The sequence below is a fragment of the Alexandromys fortis genome, unplaced genomic scaffold (assembly GCF_014885135.2).
Source record: "Alexandromys fortis isolate MF-2015 unplaced genomic scaffold, M_Fortis_MF-2015_v1.1 scaffold_105, whole genome shotgun sequence".
Taxonomy (NCBI): domain Eukaryota; kingdom Metazoa; phylum Chordata; class Mammalia; order Rodentia; family Cricetidae; genus Alexandromys; species Alexandromys fortis.
The window spans coordinates 4,117,520-4,138,168 of NW_026068011.1; the positions used below are offsets into that span (position 1 = coordinate 4,117,520).

General features: G+C 40.3%; 1 protein-coding gene across 1 annotated transcript in view; it reads right to left on the reverse strand.

The window, feature by feature from the left end:
* Nucleotides 1-20,649, reverse strand: part of Ctnna2 (catenin alpha 2) — a 983,267-nt gene that overhangs the window by 782,301 nt on the left and 180,317 nt on the right. The window contains exon 3 of the mRNA XM_050162003.1: nt 12,563-12,729. Coding sequence (XP_050017960.1) covers nt 12,563-12,729 — 167 coding nt within the window. The remainder of the gene's footprint in view (nt 1-12,562; nt 12,730-20,649) is intronic.

Here is a 20,649-nt window from a genome sequence, read left to right on the forward strand (position 1 = left end):
TTAATATGATGTGGAAACAACTGGTAGCAGTCTCCATGTAATCCCTGTGGACTGGACTAAAATGAAGTGCTGAGCACAGGTAATTGGTGGCCCCATACTAAAAAGAATATCTATATTACACCCCAAGGTCTGAGCAACACTGGAGATGGGGGAGAAAGAATGGAAGACATGGATGTTTGGGAGGAGAGCCGTTAAAATTATGCTATCTTCTATAAACACGATATGGCTCATAGTATCTGCAATTGCCCGCACAATGTCAGGCCTGCTACTGTGTGTTCAAGAATTGGGCAATCATCAGGCCTGTCTCCTCCATGACTGGCAGTCAATGGCTGTTGTGGAAGGGAAAGATATTTTATTCAGTTAAATAGGCACTGGAACCTTGAGGTCTCAGAAAAATACACCCTCATCAAGCCCATGGAAACAACTTGAATCTCAGTGAGTCAGACATATGCATTAAAAATGATGACAGTAAAAGCAGGGGAAACAATTAGAGATATGGAGCGTTCACTGTTCGGGGACAAGAGAAGGTGAGCAGGATAAAATATATCGCATGTATTTTATATACAACACCAAAATTATCAGTAAGTATTTGAAAACTTATAATAGAGTAATCCACAGTCACTGTCTGGTGATACCTTTGTAGAAATAAGCTAAGTGAATGAGTGAATGAGCCACAAGAGAGTGTCACTTTTGCAATTCAAAAGTTTTCAAACACGAAAGGAGTTTTATATGAACTGAAAATCTCCAGCTCCATGTATTTTCTTTTAAATTTCATTTCATTTTTACTTACAGCTGAGTAAAGTTCTAGTTTGAGCATGTACTGTATTTTCTTCACATGTTCACCTGGGGATGGACAGCCAGACTGCTTCCATATCCTTGGTCTTGGGAACAGTATACTGTAATATACATGGCTATGTGTCTCTATAGGTGTTATCTTAGAGTCTAGTGGTTATATACCCATGTAACAATTCAGATATAAAAAGATAAAGAGTCCAAATATTCAGGACCTAGATTTAAACTTATAATCACACCATATAAATATATACATATATATATGTATATATACACACACATACATATGACATGAAAATTAAAGCTATCATGAGAGGAGGAAGAGGTGAAAAGGGGAGTAGGATTGGGAAACAAGAAAGGGTAATGATATATGTATGAGATGAATGCACAGAAAGGATTGGTACACAAAGGAGGAGGGTCTTTTAGGATGTTGGTAGAGGAGAACAAAGGGCAATGATACACTGTACGAGTGAGACATAATGAAACACACTGTCTTGTATACTAAGAAAAAATCATTTTAAGGAATGTTAAAAGAGGCAGATATGGAGGTCTTGGCAAATGCAGGGTCCTGGGAGATGCATGTGGATTCTGAAAGAATGATGGGAAATGCAGGAAGCATAGATCAGAATGCTCATAGGTTGCAGGAATGTTTTATAATCAAATCACAATATACATAAACAGGTTGTGGCTTTGTAATCTTGAGATAAAAATGAATACACATAGGGCCAAAAAAATGAAGTATGTGCTTTATTTTGATGTAATGGCGGTTCTGTTTATGACACTCTCACAGATGTGGCTAAGACAAAATACTTATCAAGTATCACAGGGTGAGGGAACAAAACAGAGCATATAAGTCAGTAATAGCAGATATCAGCCAGCCTGTTGTCCCAGAGGTGTGATGGAGCCTTTCAATTCACTCAACAGGCAACCTCATTCAGTAAGGAAAAGTTGGCAGGGAGGAAACCAATTTTCAATAATAACAAATGTGTGGCAACTGGGCTTCGATCTGCAGACTACAAAAAATTCAATTTTATCTTTAGAAATTCTGCATAATCCCCTTCCTAATTATAAACATCTAAAATGGTAATTAAACTCATCAGAGTCACCCTTTTTCTACTCTGTCCAAGCTCTAACAACACACAAAGAAAAGAATGAAATACAGCTGAACGGAGGCTGCTGTGTGGGGTTTTCTTAGGCACGCAAATCAAATTGCGTTTTATTGCAGAGAAAGGCCTGTTTAACATATTGGCATAGGTCAATGAGACAATCATGCCTTAAATCTATACAATAATGAGTCAGCAATGCTTCTCCTTCCTAATAGATTCATAATCATTTAAACTTTGCCATCAAAAGCACCATGGAGTGAACTCTCTTGGCAGCTGGGATGTCCCTGCTGCTTATATAAGATGTAAATCGCTTCTTGGGACATTAAAATCTGGTTCCAAGGATAGAAAAGAATAATTATCACAGAGGGTGTTAAATCCAGGAATGGTTTTCTAATACTATACCCCAGGATTCTTACCAGTGTTTAGTCAGTCCAATTTAGAATATTTATTTCACTGTGTTATACATAATTTTCCTTCTTATTAGATTTCTCCGAAGAATTCAGATGCCATTTAGAATTTATAATAATTGTGGGGCTGGAGAGGTGGCTCAGAGGTTAAGAGCACCGACTGCTCTTCCAGAGGTCCTGAGTTCAATTCCTAGCAACCACACGGTGGCTCACAACCATATGTAATGAGATCTGGTGTCCTCTTCTGGCACACGGGCATACATGGAGGCTGAACACTGTGTACATAATAAACAAATCTTTAAAAAAATAATAATTGTGAAGCATAATTTAAAGAAGTACTTTTGAGAAAAAAGCCACTAAACTATGAATCACATGATCTGTTCAGGTTGACGTAGTCATGCTTTGTTTGAATCCTAGAAGGGCCTGAAATTTCTGCTAGTCAAAGTTTCATAAAGATACAGATAAAAGATAGATGATAGATAGATAGATAGATAGATAGATAGATAGATAGATAGATAAAAGAATTGAAAAAGAAAGGCAGAGATTAGGTAATGTGAGCTTCCCCTCTGTATGCTATGAATATGTTTTATTGTCATTGGTTAATAAAGCAGCTACTTTTGGACAATGGCGTAACAGAAGATAACCAGGCTTGAAAAGATATATCTATATATCTATATCTAGATATATACATATGTATATATATATGTGTATATATATATATAGAGAGAGAGAGAGAGAGTAGATGGAGTTAGAAGCATGTAGCTGTCACAAGTGTCAGATGCCAGACGCTGGATGGAACCTTACCAGCAGGCAACAACCACATGGTGATACACAGATTAATAGAAATGGCTTAATTTAAGATATAAAAGTTAGCTAGAAATATTCTAGAGTCATTGTCCAAGCAGTGGTGCAATTAATAAAGTTTCAGTGTGATTATTTCGCATCTGGGTATTTGGGAAACAAACGAGTGGCCTCTGCCTACAACTAGGCATTTTTCTAAACTCAAAATTAAGGTAAAGAAAACAAGTTTTTATTTCTAAAATGAGCCATTTTTTGCATGGTTAGGGAAAAATGACCTCTAGGATCCAAATATCTGCCTTACTCTCAGATATTTACTGGCCACTGGGGATCTGGGGCTAACAGTTGAGTAAAGGGCAATTCTGTGGATGGAATGGCAATGTTATTCAAATACACCTGCCTAGGGTTCACTACGAAAACTGTAAATTCACAAGTGTGGAGAGGGCTAGGGATGTGTGATCAAACTGATTTAGTTTTAAACCATATTAAAAAAAAATTCCTCATATCCAGGAGTGTCTGCAGGTAGAAAGGAACTAGGACCAGGAGGGAGAAAGGAAGCCTCAGAGAGCACACAGGCCTCTAAGGACTTCTCTAGGAAGGCTGAGTCTCTCATGGCCAGAGAGACCTTTGTAGGGGTTAAGCTGGGAAGGAAATATATTGTACTGGATACTAGCTTCCAAGAGAAAGACACGAAGGCACCTAGTAGCAGAGGTCACTTTTCATTGAAAGCCCCTCATGATCTGGCGTATCCCAGACATCCACTCTTCTCCCACCCAGGGCATAGGTCAACGTGAGAGCATCTACACTAGGAAATCCTGATCCCTCATGGTTACAGTGTGTGCAGAGATGATTGAAAAGATTAAACTTTCTAGAGAGGTCTTTAAAGTCTGTTCAGTAACTTGTGTGTTTAGATGTTATTATCAGGGTTTTCCATGTAGAATTCCTCAAGGTCTTCTCTGTGTTTTATAGAGTTGTTTTTCAGGCACATTATCTGCAATGGAGATTCAGAACTAAAAAGTCATTGAGAAAAATGCATTACCAGGCCACATTAAAAAGAGCACAGATAAAACAAAGTTACATCGTGTCCTAGTTTTGTTTTTAATTGTGGTGTCAAAACACTCTCCAAAATCTACTTGGGGAGGAAATGATTAATTTAACCTTACAGATTCCAGTCCACCATCATGGAAAAAGAAGGGAGGAACTCAAAGCAGAATCTTGAAACACACAATAGGGCTATATTGATTTCTGGCATGCTTCCAAGCTCACAGTCAGCTGAATTTCATATACAGCCCAGGTCTAACTGCCTGGGATTGTTACTGCCTTCATTGGGCTAGGTCTTCCAATGCTAGCTGTCAATTACAAAACATGCCTATAAACACATCCATAGGTCATTCTGAAGGAGCCAATTCTTCACTAGAGGTTCCCTTTTCCAAGGTGTGTCAAGTTGACAACCAGTATTAACCCCCACTCCATGTGTGTCATCAATGTTCCCAAACAATGAGGCATCTGAATTCCATCTGACCCCTGAAGCCACTAAGAAAATATAGCTTCCTTAGAAAAATGACTAAGTAAGTTACTTGTTTCTGCTGTATAGTTCATTAATTTATTTTTGAGTAAGAAATTATCTGATGATTGCTGTGGGACAATGGTCCTTGAATCGCCATAGATTTGTGGCACTAAACATGGCTCTGCCCAGTACCTCCACCATGAAACTAGATTCTCAGAAAGCTAAGGAGTTGGGAGGATTAAACTGTCAAAGCCACAGCTTTAATCCTAACCATATTGCTTAGCAAATTAAAGACTCACATGGTCAGAGAAAAAGAGATATACAGTATAGATTCAGATTAAGAAAACCTCTAAATGGTTTACAGTCTTTTTTAAATTATATATAGGCTTGGGAAAGAAAAGAAAAAAAGGATAAAATCTTTAAAATAAGAAAGAAAGAAAGAAAGAAAGAAAGAAAGAAAGAAAGAAAGAAAGAAAGAAAGAAAGTAGTTGAGTGTTGTGGCACACACCTTTAAGCCCAGCACTTGAAAGGCAAAGGCAGGCAGATCTCTGTGAGTTTAAGGATAACCTGGTCTACAGAGTGAATTTCAGGACAGCCAAAGATACACAGAAAAACCTGTCTCAAGAAAGCAATAAAATAAAATAAAATAAAAATAAAGGAAATAGAGTTTAAAATAAAGCATGTAAAGATGAAAAATACACAGTGAGTATAGATGATGTATGTTATTGTGTTGTCTTTAAATTGTTTGATGGTTGGGGAAGGAGCAAAAGCTGCTAAAAGACATTTGATCATAAATGCAGCTGGATTTATCATATATAGATATAGATATATAGATATAATGTTTTGACTTTAAAATTTAAGTCAAAAGATTTGGAAAAGAGGCTTTGCTTTTGTTTCCACTTGAAATGAAAGACTATGGATTCATTCTGCATTAAGAAAAATCAGGTTTGATCAAAGAAGACCCCCTGAGAAATCTCTGATAGGAAGAATGGTTCAGATGTCTGAGTTCTACATCCAGAACAATTCAAAGACTGCTGCCTGAGATGATCAAGCCTCACAGAATATTCCATTCAGGACTTGACCATAATTCAAAATTTTCTTTAGGTCCCCATAAGATTATCAGCGCCCCCAATCAGCAGTAATTAGCATGGAAAACTATGCCCACACTCCCAAAAAGTGGATTATGGATGTTTGCCTTTGTTTAGAATGTTGCTTACAAGTTGTTATGGATAATGGTAAGGTGAAAAGCTAAACAAAGGAGATTCAATTCAGAGTTCTTGTTTTAAAAAAGGGGGGAAGTGCTGTGGGAAAATGGTCTGTATTTTAAATAAATACTAATTGGCCAGTAGCCAGGCAGGGAGTACAGATGGGGCAACCAGGCATGAAGTAGAGGTGGGGCAAGGAGAACAGGAGAATCCTTGGAACAGAAAAGTTTCAGTCTGCAGTTGTCAACCAAAGTCAGAAAGGAAGCCCGACACAGAGCAAGCAAGATGTGAGTGCCTCACTGAAAAAGGTACCAAGCCATGTGGCTAACACAGACAAGAATTATGAGCTAATGTAAGTTATAAGAGTTAATAAGAAGCCTGAGCTAATAGACCAATCAATTTATAATTGACTTCTGTGTGTCTATTTGAGTCTATTTGAGACTGTGTGTATTTATGTGAGACTAAACAGCTGTGGGACCAGGCAGGATAGAAACCTCAGTCAACAGATAGTTAAGATCTTTATTTTAGAGAAACTAGACTGGGGCTAGACAAAAAAGTGTTTTTTTTTTCCTGGAGTACATATGTCTAGATGAGTTTATGCATAAGACTATCACACATACAAACAATTCGACAATATAATCTGATTACATTAAGTCAGAGCCTCAGGAAAATTATTGCCCCTCTTTACCATCACTGATTAAAATCTGGGATTTCCTTTAAAATCCAGAAATGCCACATATCAGCATAGCACACTGACAGTGTCAATTGACTGCATGACATACCAGGTGTCTGACTAAGAAATGAGTCCCCAGCAGCTTCAGCACCAGAAGTGATTATCATCACACGGTGTCCTCAATAGCATCTGATGCTCAAGTGGTTTGCTTTGCTGGGCACATCTAGTCCTCAAGAGAGTGCTAGCTGAGCTTTGGAACTATGTCCACTGCCCTTTTGAATCTGGACTAGTGGTGGCAGCGGCAGCATAACTTTTCTGCATCCCTGTAGATCTTTAATACAGCACAGGAGCAGAAGGATGCTCAAAAAAGTAGTTGCAGGCATAATCTTGAGAGAATAGAGGCCTTACTATGGACAACTAAAATGCCTGTATTTAAGTCAGAGGATTCCTCTGTAGCCACATACATTGATCTATGAGGCAGTAGAATACAAACAAACAAACAAAAAATGTACTGTACAATCTCTCATAGCCTCTAGGACTTCACTAACTTTTAGGGGCTTGCCTAGCATTTGCTGCAAATCATTCAATTTTCCGACAATTACATATTTGGGAATGAAGCAGAAGATGTTAAGTGTTTTAGGAAAAATAAATCAGTGTTCTTTCAGATACTTAGAAAACTATTTATGGAAAAACAAGAACAGGAGTTTCTAAGGAAAGGCCAGTTCTGTCTCTGTTCCCATAAGTTACTAGGAAAGGAGAAGAATCCATATCTGGAAAGGACGACCATCAACACATTTTGCTGAAAAGTAATGTGTAATGTTTGAGGCAAAATAGCCATTAGGAGGTAATGTTGCAGGGGGTTGTGGGTATTCCTCATCTCTGAACAAGCAGAAAACTGGAATTGCTTTTTATTTTATTTATTAAAGATTTCTGTCTTTTCCCCACCGCCACCTCCCCATCCCCCCCACCCCCAATCAAGTCCCCCTCCCTCGTCAGCCCAAAGAACAATCAGGGTTCCCTGCCCTGTGGGAAGTCCAAGGACCATCCACCTCCATCCAGGTCTAGTAAGGTGAGCATCCAAACTGCCTAGGCTCCCACAAAACCAATAGGTGCAGTAGGATCAAAAACCCATTGCCATTGTTCTTGAGGTCTCAGTAGTTCTCATTGTCCGCTATGTTCAGAGAGACAGGTTTACAGAGACAGAGACCCACATTGGAGCACCAGACTGAATTCTCAAGGTCCAAATCAGGAGCAGAAGAAGAGAGCACAAGCAAGGAACTCAGGACCGCGAGGGGTGCACCCACACACTGAGACAATGGGGATGTTCTATCGGGAACTCACCAAGGCCAGCTGGCCTGGGTCTGAAAAAGCCTGGAATCACTTCTTGACTCTGATGAACACACCACTTGTTGTGGCTCCAAGGGGAACTGTTCTCTCCCCATTGGCTTTCTGGTCAATGATGCTGCTTTGAAAGGTGGCCGGACCTTTAGGAGGTGGAGCCTCATCAGAGAAAATGGTCACTAGGGCATGGGGATGAGGTTTTATAAACTTTCCTCAGTTCCTAACATTCCCATAATTACTGTTCTGAGATGTGAGGCCAAGATAAAACTACAACACACTTGTTGTCATGCTGTTAACCACAGCCATACATTCCCAGACTTCATGATGGACTGTATGTTATAATTCTGTTGGCCTGCCCTGTCACCTGGTAGCCCATCCTTTTAAAAGCCAGACTCCACCTACTTTCAATCTCCCCATTCCCAAGAAGAGAAGTTGATCTTGCACCTCCTCTTCCCCCCTCTCTTTCTTCTTCTTCTGAAGAGGGAACCTCTGCATCTCCCCATTTCCTCTTTTCTCCCTCTCTTTCCTTCTTTCTCTCTTTCCCGCATAACCCCCTTATCCTTATACCTTTCCCAATAACACTAAATAAACTCTATATCCAAGTTCTCTCTGCATGGTGTATCTGTTTGTCTCCTACCCTCCTACGTCTCCTACCTCGAACTACCAGGGTCATCCACACCACAAATAATAAATAATAACATTGGTTCCATGGTGCAGATCATGAATCATAACACTGTATCCCCTCAAACTGTGAGCCAAAATATGCTCTTCCTCCTTCAAGTGACAGCTTGTCAGTTACTTAAATCACATCAACAACAAAACTGCAAGAAATACTGAAACTGACAGTCTTTCATCCAGGTTATATCACTATATGCTACAGAGGAATGTTAATTTGGAAAAAAAATGAAAAAGATGCAGCCTGATAGTTTCTAATCTGCTGCGTTAACACATGTACAAACATTGGTGTTGTGGTCTGTTTTTTTGGTTGGTTGGGTTTCTCTTTTAGTATAGTTTGAGAATTCCATATGCGCAAAAGGCATACTTTACCAAGTCTGCTGACACTTGCCCTTCTCCCAAATCTCTCTCGTCTCCCTCAATCCTATTTCTTTCCATTTAATGTGGTCTCTGTTAAAACCCAGAGTTCACTTACTGTGGATGGGTGTAGGAGAAACTATTGGAAAGTGGAGTCCATCGCAGAAACTGATGCTTTCCCCTGGAAGCTATTGACTGTAAACTCTCCTCAGCAGATTGTAGGACTGTATGCCTTCCTCATACTCCCAGGCTGAGATTTTGGCTAGTTGATCTTATACATACACTTTTGTGTTTTTAAATATATGTTTACTAAGTCTTTGAGAATCTCACACATATTTCAAATAATTTTATCAGATCTTTATCATATTTCCTCTTCACTGCTTTCTCTACCTCCTCCAGACATCCCTCACTATGTCCCTCTCCTATCTTCATGGCCTCTGGTTTTAAGAGAGTCTAACTAGTGCTCCGTGTATGTGTGTGGGTCTGGAGCCATGCCCTGGAACATGGGCGATCTATCAGGGTCTGCATCTGATGAAAGCCAGCTTTCTCACCCCCAGAAGCCATTAGTTAGCAGCCTTTTATTGTTTTTAACCTTAAATTTATAAAATAAATAGATATATGCAATATCTCAAGAAGCTATGCTTTTTACTAGCAAAATTACTCAGAAAAAAGCACCACATTTATTTATAATGATTTTTATCCGAAGTGCCAGCTTTTGCAGGGTGGTTAGCTTGAGATTGTAGTTCATGCAATGACACCAGGACTGATCTGAATCTAAAGTTGGACACAGCCCTCACCCTGTGCTAGACCCAGAAACTGCAGTTTTCTATATGCCCACAAGATGGCAACATCCCTCCTCCTCTTTTGCTGAGGTCTGAGAACAAATGCATTATCTAGTATACGATCATTTTTAATTTTACTACTGACAATCTGACAGGTCTGCTTAACGTTGCTGAATTGACCTTTGCATGATTTTGTGCTAAATCCTTTCCTTTAACTCCCTTCACTGCTATGTGAAGGACAGAATGCAATTGACTTTACAAACGGTTGGAGAAGAATCAGTCAACAGCACTGGTCAAAAGAGCAGCATGGGCTGGGAGTGGGGAGCAAGCTAGCTGATCACAGACAGGATCTGGAGTTGTAGACCGTGTCACAGACTTGGGATCAATTACTTAGGTGCATTAACTTACCATCTTTTTTATTTAGAGCTCTACTTTATTTTTATTTTTATTTTATTTTATTTTTATTTAGGATCTTGTGTGTCTTAGGCTGGCAGTAAGCTTTAGATTTAGCTGACCTTGACTTCTGATCCTCATGATTTCCTCTCTAAGAGTTGTGCCCTATGCAGGTTTATGAGGTGCTAGGGAGTAATCCCATAACTTTGTGTGCACTAGGCAAACATTCTATCAACTGAACCCCAGGCCAATAGGCACATAGACACAGATTGCTGGAGCGGTCATAGACCCCAGAGGAAAAACCCACTAGCTGACATTTTTCTACACTAGTATAATTTATAACTGCATCCTAGATATATAAAAGTATAGCCACAAAGAAGTTTAACTCTTATCTTAATCAAAGAAAGTTCTTTTTCAACAGATGGGAGAGCACGGCAGAGATCAACAACTGGGTAGAGTGCAGAGAGTACGTGACTGTGGGTCGCGCAGCACCAATTGCTCCACGTGTAGTCTCCATATCTAAGTTTCAGGGACCATAAAGGGAAAACAAGATGACCAAGAGACAGGACATCCATGGGCTATTCCAGAAAGGGAGGATTATAAGAGCCAGTAGAGCAGGTAAGAATGACTTAGTGTCGAAGAGGGAAGTTGTACCCTTGAAATCTCAAAAATATAGTTGCCTCAGTGAGATCTGATTATTGCAAAAGATCCTGCCCTTAGATGTAGAGATTCAGGTAAGTGCAGCTGATGCAGGTCTTCCCCAAGGAAAAGCACCTTGATAGGTTACCCAATCCCAAGCAGTCAGCACTATAAACCCATGTGCATATAAACGACACTAGATGAACACAGTAGGTTAGATAACTGACTGCCTGCCTGTCCGTCAGTCCATCTACCTTTCTACTTACACACACACACATGTAACAATAATAATTGAAGAAGAAAAGGCCATAAATTCAAAAAATGTGAGTCAAGAGAGGATATGGAGGTGATAGAGGGAGGGGTACAAATGATATAAATACAGTACACATGTATGAAATTCTCAAAAATGAACAAATTTTAAAAATATAAAGAGCATGTTCCTCATGTGGGCTGCCTGCCATCATGACCCAACAGCTGGGGTAGCATTGCCTATAGTGAAAAATTGAGTGTTTCATTAATTTATTTAGCTTCAGTCTCACTGACCCGCTGTTGAGAAAGACTTCCGGCAGAACAATATTTTTCTTAAAATGTTGCTTTGAAGTCTGAGTAGAGTGTAACATAAAAAAAAAAAAAACATAAAACCTTTTCTCCATCACAGTTGAGTACAAAAAGTTGTAGTATTACAAAAGATACATATAGCAGACGAGGGGCTGGAGAAGTGCGAGCCAGTGCTGTAGCCTACAAATGCTCCAGGAACATCACCATGCATGGGAAGACAGCATATATGCTCGGCACCAACAGCAAGCAAGTTGACTGTACACACTACCCATGTCAGCTTGAATCTAGGGGGCAGACAGTTTAACTTAACATTATATTACTGCCCTTTTTTTTTTTTTTTCAAAGCTAGCTGTTCCTTGAATTATACACCTCATGCAGTTTGCAACAGCCTTACATAGCATTTGAGGGCCTATTCTTTGAGAAAAATTTAGTAACACCACCCACCCAAGCACATTCTGTTTTGTGGTTTTGTGTTCCTTGGCTTCTCAGGAACCTGACTGGAAAACATGAAATGTTTCACCCTGCTTTAAGGTTAAAATCACAGATTCAAAGAGAAAACCAGATTTTGCAAAAAATTGAAGAGTCTCTACATATAAACTGGGAGTCTTGGGCCTTATTCTGGGATCTAGTCTAGTAAATTCCAACAAAAATCTCTCGACAGGTAACAGGACTTGATTGTTCTGATGTCCTGGTCACTCCAATCAAACGAATCTGGCAGAGGTGAGGTGAGATGAGCTCGTATTACTCACCTCCTGTACCACTTTCCCCCAGTACAACGTGTTCTCTTTTCTGTTGAAGAACAGAAGACCCTAACAGAAGCAGGCAGGGCCAGGATGAGCCAGTATTTTCCAAGAACGGGACCCAGCCAGCCATCATATGGTTCCCAGGGAAACTCTGTGCTTTGTACCTTATATCTAAAGTCTGGGAGAAGAGTCCAGGGTTTGTGACAGTTGTCAGGGACCTGGGAGGCTCTGCGAAGAGATATCAACTGGGCACTGTTTTATTGTCAGACTACAATAGGTTCAAATATATATTAATACATATTAACATGGGCACAAATAAAGTAGCATATGCCAGGCTCTTTCCTTTCAAGAACACTATGCATGTACTCCACGAAGCAATGAATTCAAGTTCTATGTTTGGAGGTAGGGAGCTGACTTCGATGAAGTTTAGCTTTTTGAAAGCCCTGTGAGCTAAATTTGAGTTATTCGAAAAATTTGGTGCTACACAAGGCAGCGAGTTTAATCAGCCTATCTCTGAGCAGTGGAGCATGTCTAATCCTTCCCAGCTGTCCCCACCCAGAGGTCTTCACGAGGTCTACATACTTACAATTTTCAGATGAGATAAAAGTCTCATGACATCTGCCATATCAGCCAGGATTAGCAAGCGTGTCACAGCCGACAGCAGCGCCCGTGCTGCCCGCACCATGGTGCCACGCTTGACTGAAGAGCAAGGGTCATCAGCAAACTCAGAGGAGGCGATCCGCATCGTCTCACCTGCAAGACAAACACAGAGAGGCAGGTGTTTAGTGAGGACGCTGAGAGTATCGTGAACTTAGACATCTGTCGATAGCCGATACTGACCTCCAATACTGACCTCACTGCAAAGCTGGCACCTCTGAAATGCCAGTGTCAGAGAGGGCCTTTTAAGTTTAGCTTCCCACAGCATGAGCAGAACTGGTGGGCAAAGGAAGGTATTATCTCATACTATGGTGGAAAACCATGCTTGTAAGACCAATAAGAAAGTCATTGAATACATTTGATCTGAGAACTGAGATTAAATTATCTTAAACTTAAGTCTTCCATTTCTCCATTTCCTTCGAGTCGATGGCTAGTTCAGGTGGCTGACATCCAAGTTTCTAGTTAATTACTTTCTAGGTGGCTTTCTGTTGCTGTGATAAACACCATGACTATAAGCAACTTGGGGAAGGAAGGGATTTCTTTCACTTATACTTCCTGGACACAGCCCATCATTGAGGAAGGTTAAGGCAGGAAGCTCAAGCATGAACCAAATCAGAAAGCATGAAGGCGGAACAAGCTCATTGGCTTATGCTCATAGTCAGCTAGCTGTTTTCTGTAGCCTAGATCTATAGGTGTAGGGATGATACACCCCACAGTTAGGCCGAGCCACCCCACAACAATCATCAATTATGAAAATCTCTCACAGATACGTCCCGAGGCCAGTCGGGTAGAGACAACTCCTCAACTAAGGTTCACTCAGCCTATGTGCCTACAGGTTCTGTTAAGTTGATGATACACACAGTACCCAGGACACCATCAGTGGAGGACTGACTCTTCAAACAATAAACTCTTATAACCTACTCTCAGGAGACTGATGCAGGAAGATGACCACAACGTAGACGTCAGTCTAATTTAAATATATTAAGTTCTAGGTTAGGTAAGCCTGCATAGCAAGAACATCTAAAAAATGTGAAAAAGAAAGAAATATAAAGAAAGAAAATACCCACAAAAGATTAATCTTTTAACTGGGGTAACAAAACAACAAAAACAACAAACCTAACCACAAAGAAACCCAAGATCCAAGCTTCCAACCCTCTCTTAAAGCTTCCTTTCTACTGTGGAGAACATTTAGAAAACCTGTCTATAGCTGCCACCTGCCTCATTTAGAAATGGGTTTTAGAATTTAGACAACATCTAGAAATATCTGTCCCATCCTAAGGAGCTCTCTCTCTCAGGGGAAAGCTGGTTTCTAAACAGTACCAGAATCCAGTAATGAAGTGTCAGACCCATGAGAAAAAAATGGAGGCGATGGAGAGAAACTAATGATTTCCTCGTTTAGTACAAGAGTGGCATGAGGGAGAGCAGCCTTCTCTCATGAGCTGTGACAAGTGGTGCCCTCCCCTCAGGCACAATGATGGACACTGCATGGAACTGGTGCTGAGGCTGAGGCTGAGTGTTGGGAACTGTGACCGCATGGAAGGGCATGCGAGAAAGGGGCTGTGAGATTCAGATTGTACCCCTGTCAGAGAGAAAGGGACTCAAGTGGATCTTTGTTATTGGAAGTTATGTCATGCATATGACATAAAGTAAACCAGGCAGGGGATGACAAGGAAAGAAAAACGAGGCAACAGGACAATTGCACTTAGAGTAAGAGCAGGGAGAAGGCTTGGGCCCGGAATGAAAAGGAATTGTATAAAGAACGGGCCGAAGTGTGGTCAGAGGGCTTTGAAATAAGAGCCAGTGAATTTTGTGAAGGTAAGTGGGAACTGATAATGACTAATAAAGATGCAGGAGTTGTAATACAAAGAGGGACGGACTCAAAAGGTGGAAAACAGAGGGCGATGATTAACGATGATAAGCCTGATACTGTATTGAAGAAAAACATCCATCCAGTAGAGGAGAAAGGCTGGTAGGAAGCATAAATAGAGATTTATTTAGCAGCCATTTAGATACAGAAGACCTTCAATAAACCAGAGAAGTGCAGTTGATTGAACCTGTTGTTTGACTGGTAATGAAACAGATTATTAAATTATTTAATAGAAGTGATATGGTTCTTTTCTCAAGCAACCCCCAACGACCTTATAGAAAACCAATGATAGTTTGAGTTTGTGCATTCTGTCATTTGTGCTAATACACAAGGGGGAAAGAAACCAATCATTTTATAAGCAGGTCAACATAGCCTACAATTCTCTTAATTGGAATTGTAGTTCATTCGCCCTTCATGGCAATCTGATTTTCTGTTGAGTGTGGGCACACAGGAAATGTGGGCATATAGGAAACTGTACTATATCATTGGGTCCTTGAAAGAATCCCTATCACCTATACAAAGTACAATTTCCTAATAGCCTGCTTAGACTTTATACATAGGTGGAAAATAAAACAATCCGTGATGTACAAAAAGAAGTTTGGAGAAACTTAAAATTTCATTTTTGTGTCAGTACAATGGTGGACTGCTAAGACACACAATCCTTATAAGTCTAATATAGATTTCTAATAAAAGCTGCAGCTATTAAATGCTTATTCAGTACATATGTCCCATGCTTCACACACACACACACACACACACACACACACACACACTGACACATACACAGATGAATTTTTCAGCCACGCTTAAAATAAATCATTATAAAATATATATGTATCAAACAAAAGAAAGCCAATTTACATTTTTCAATGTTGTTGGAAAGACCATTATACTATACATCAATACAAATCAAAAGAGGATCACCACAGAGAAAGCAGAATACCTTTTTCAAAGCTACCAATTGGAAGTTACTTCCTGGGAATAGACTTTATTGTTCACAGCAAAGTAAGAATTATCATACACATACAGAGAGAGAGAGAGAGAGAGAGAGAGAGAGAGAGAGAGAGAGAGAGAGAGAAGGAGAGATTGAGGGAGAGAGAGTGTTAGGGAGTTACTTGAATGATTCCAATTTCTACTGGTTAAACTGGGGTGAGTTCTACATTGTGTAAGAAGTGACCACTAGGATAGGGTTAGTCACAGAACAGATGACATCAAAATGACAATTTAGTCCATCCCCCCCCAACTCCCCTCTCCCCCCCAAGTACATGCAGGGAGAGTATAGTTAAACAAACTGTGCCTAACCAACTGGATTTTCCAGTTCAGGTACTCAAACAATGGATCAGGGTAATACCATGTAAAACCACTCCGCACACATGTCGGTCATAAGGTGAACAAGAGTGTATCAAAGTCAAAGGGTATCAGGGTATCAGGACAGTCAATCAGTCTAGGGCACACACAGCCACTACTGGTAAAGCAGGAGGTCAGGGTGGACAAAAAGTTCTGGAAGGCCTCATGGGTAGGATTCAGAATTAACACATAAAATAACATCAAAAACAGACAAACAAACAAACAAAAATCACCAAGATTAGAGCTGGGACTTTCTTCGTTTCCCCGCAAAGGCTGGCTGAAATGTAGAGCAGTATTCCAGAGTGTCTGAGAGCAACCTCTGATGCATCATACTACTAAACAAATGTCCACACATAGAAGGGGATTTAAGACAGCGGGCTGAGGCCATAGATTAGCCGGCGATTCTTTTTCCACCATGCACAATGTCCTGGCCTTGATTTCCAGCTCTGCTAAATAAACACTTTTGATATCAAGATGGCTGAATGAGTATAGGTGTTTGTCAAGAAACCTGATGAGTTGAGTTTGATCATACATGGTGCAAGAAACCAATTCCTGAAAGTTTTTCTTTGATCCCCTCATGTTGGCTGTGGCACATGAACATGCACTGACCCCAAACACACTAAATAAGTAAAAATTAATAGGATACTAATGGGGCATTTAACCCACAAGGATCTATGTAAAACTTAATGTAAACGACAGAGTATGAGTGAGATCTATGCTGTAAGAGTGGTCTAAGAAAGTTAGTGTAAAGTCACATAAAAGCCCTAACTCAGCACATCCCAGTCCTCAAGATAGATGTTCAAGTATCCCTGCTCTGGCCTGCTCCCCCTTGAAAGATATTCTCATTTTAATAGATTTCCCTTGATTCAGCATTAACTGTGGATCTCTGTTCCAGTCTTTCTGTAGGGACACAAGAACCAGGAAACTACCCAATGATGCCCTTCTAAAGCCCAGTCTCATTCACTGTTACAGGCAGTGAGTTGTCTGATAGATACTCAGTAGAAAAGAAAGAGAAAAGAGAAATAAAAAGAGATCTATACAGACAGAGAAGGAGTGGTGAAAACAGACAGAAGCAAAATAGAAGCAGACTGAGAAAGAAGAAAAGGACAGAGAGACGGAAGGAGGGAGAGAGGGAGGGTAGGATAGAGTAAGGAAGGATGGAAAGGAGAAAGGAAGGGAAGCTGGTGAGGAAGAGAGAGAGAGAGAGAGAGAGAGAGAGCACACTCTCCCCTGAGAAAATGTGTTTGTAAATGTAAATCTCAGGCTAGGATCTAAGAGTTCTCTGAGATAAATAGCAGGTAATTCTATTAGCTTTAAATGAGAAACTAAGAGCCCATTCTGAGCAGATACAAATGAGCTCACACGTTGTTAAAGATTCTGAAGGAAAGCTAATGTGAAATCAGTGATAACACTAATGTGCCTTATATCCTTGCAGCTTTAGGATTACTGGGACAAAACAGAAATCTATATTACAATATGATAGGCAAGTTTATCACGATAAAATTAGCTATTTTCTCGGGAAACTGCTTTTCCATAGGACTGAAATAATCAACTGGGAAATGACAGAGTGTGTAGGGAAGTAGAAGGGCCCTAGGTAGAGGAAAACAGAGATCTACTCTCTCTCTCTCTCTCTCTCTCGCGCGCGCGCGCGCACGCTCTGTCTCTCTCTGTGTGTGTGTGTGTGTGTTTGTGTGTAAATATCCAATCTCCGTTACTTGATTATAAATCTAACTGGGGCTGTGCTGCCCTGTGAAGTGTCTGATTTCCTTAAGCCCCCATCACCTGCTGGGAAGAAAAGTCTAGTGAGTGATGGCCTAAAATCAACCAGTCCTGTGCAGTTCTCTCACAGGAACACTGACTTTAAAACACTCTACATATTTTAACTCATGGATTAAAGGTGAAAAGCCCTCCCCTGTATTTATAGCCCTGTGCATTTGTATGTAAATTGCAAAGTGGGATCTGCATATGCGAGAAACCATCAAGCTTTTGTCTTTCTGAGTTTGAATCACCTCTATTAATACTTGACTTTGCAGCTCTGAGGACACTTGTGACACAGAAAGAGAAAAGAAGCCAGGAAAGAAGAGGAAATACAGGAGAGAGCCAGGAAGGAAGGGAATGAAGTGGGAGGAGAATCAAACAAAATATTCTGTTTGAGAATCTACTTAATAGCCTATATAATAATTTATAAACAAAAAGAGAGTTGAAATGAGAGAATAGGAATTTAAAATCAGCAAGACCCGGGCTCTCACTGTAGATGTTGCTAAATATATGAGCTGAGTGCTCATGAGACCATGATGTTTACATCCCTCAACCTTAAGATGAGAGTGAAATAGTGCTAATGCTCTCACAGAATGGGGCTACTAAAGATGATGTACTCAAGTCTCCAAATAAGCACTTACCTATAATAGGGGCTACTCTGGCTCGAATAAGACATGTCTGCCATGGGCTTAAACATGTGCTTGAATGGCTGGTGCCCAGCTGAAGGTCCTATTTGGGAGGGCTTATGGGACCTCTAGAAAGTACAACCTCCATGGATAGAGTGGGTCACAAGGGGCAGGCATGAGGCTTTACAGCCTGCCCTCACTTCCTGCTCAAACTGTCTCTGGACTGCAGTGGCCACAGAGCTTCCTGCCCCCGAATGCTTGCCTTCACCACCCTCTGCCATGTCTTCCCTGCCACCATGGACTATATATCTTTGGAACCTCAGGCTAAATAAATTAATTTCTCTTAGGTTGCTGCTGGCAGGCCTTTTTTTTTTTCTCACAGCAATATAAAGGTAATCAATATTGGTAGTATGATTACTATTATTTATTCATACAGTTTCTAACCCCCATTGCTTACCTCGGTAATCAGACTACCACGGAGGCATCAGACTTTGTACGCACAGCCAAGCATAATCTTGATGTAATATGAACTAATATGTGTAGCAATGAACCATGGTGACCATGCTGAGAATGGGTTGGAAGTCAATCACAATCCAAAATGGCCCAAGAACATGGCTCATCCTTTGGAGAGTGGTCTGCATATAAGACAAACACATTCTAGGTATCTGATCTCTGAACTACTGGAAATCCGTGAGGTGAGACTGAGAAAGTACAAGGTGATGGGAGAGACAACACAGATGGTTGCCAGCCTGCCACCCTGAGGGCTTAGCTCACAGCTCCTTTGTTTCCTCTTAGCAGGGGCACCCAAGGGTTTTACTTCCTAAATCTAAACTGTGAAAATGAAGAAAAATGCAAGCTGCGGAGTAAGCACTGCATAGCAACCAGAACACCAGCCAACAATGACCCAAGAAGTCAAGGGGAGCACCGTATTCCAGCGACCTTCCTTTGCCTGATGTGGGGCTAAGCCGTGACACTATTTTCCTTACTAAGTAACCAGACAGTCTATATGATGAGGGAAAACCACAAACAATTAAAAGGAACCAAAAATAACATTCATAGTTCAAACTTAAGGACATTTGATGAACTGCCTTCTGAAAATTTCTTTACATCTGCATTTTTTCAACAATAAATTGTTTGATCATATCATGACCCTTTTGTCTAATTACACAAAATAATGACAGTTACTAAACTTTTTCCCTCTTTCCCAACATGGAATTTATAAATCAGGTGAGGAAAAAGTCACAAAAGTCTCCATCTTCCATCATTTTAGCTCTGTCTCTGTTTCTCTGTCTGTCTCTCCATTCTCTCTGTCATTGTTTATTGAAAAACGGTTTCCTGCATCCCTGGCTGACGTAGGATGTCATCCGTGAGCAGATGATTTGTGAACATCAAATCCTTCTTTCTCCTTTCCAGGCTCTAGGAATGCAGGTAGTGCAGCTAGCCCTCCAGGGAGTTATTTTTCCCCTTTTCATAACAAGCTATGAGTCAAGTTTTGCACATATTCTTCTTAAGGTACAAATCTCGAAGGCTATTGAAAAATGGGTACTGTTTAGCCATGTGACAATGACAAACAATATCATTTTTGCAGAATAAAATAAGATACAGAGTTAAGTACTTCACTAGCCATTTCTTTATGCCTTGCCATTTCAGCTACTTGAACAACATATTGCCATAGAAACTTCCTATTCGTAAAACTGTTTTCTAAAATTCTGTGCATTATCACCATGGCTCATCATTCATATTCCTCATGCACATTACTTTATGATTATGCCTAATTGTGCATACACAGACCAATGCCTCCATGGCAGTATAAATACCAGGGTGAACATCTTTTGCTACTACTTTTTAAAAATCTAGCATCATTTAAACATTTACCCTGACATAGAACAATAAGTATTTTATTGGACTGTTATTTTCTTTCTTAATTTACTTAATATTTATGAACACATATAATGTACTTTTAAGCAGTTTAAAACATTAATTGAGTAGACAGTAATTGAGAGTGAAACTTCTGAATATTTGATGGTGCTGTCGCACTCAAAGACCCAACCCTTCTCCAACTGGCTCATTTTCGAAGCATAGAGGAAATATGCATGAACATACCGTCAGTTGTGATAAAGCAATCTGAAATGAGTAAATGGCCAAGGTGGAGAAAAATACAGAACTTGTGATGTTTCCCTAGTGGGATCTTAACACCTGATACCTGCCCTTCATCCTGTTTGGTTGTCGGTGCTGGCAGTTCTCATTCCACAGGAAATATCCTGAGATGCTTGAGGATTTGGAAAGATCCAATGAGTAGTCATCGATTTAGCTGAGGACCTCTGAGTTCAGCAAAGGCAAGGGTATCACTGTGAGAAGGTATCCATGAGGAGGGGGCTGATGATGCCAGGAGACCCATGATTCCCGTTAGTTTCTGTG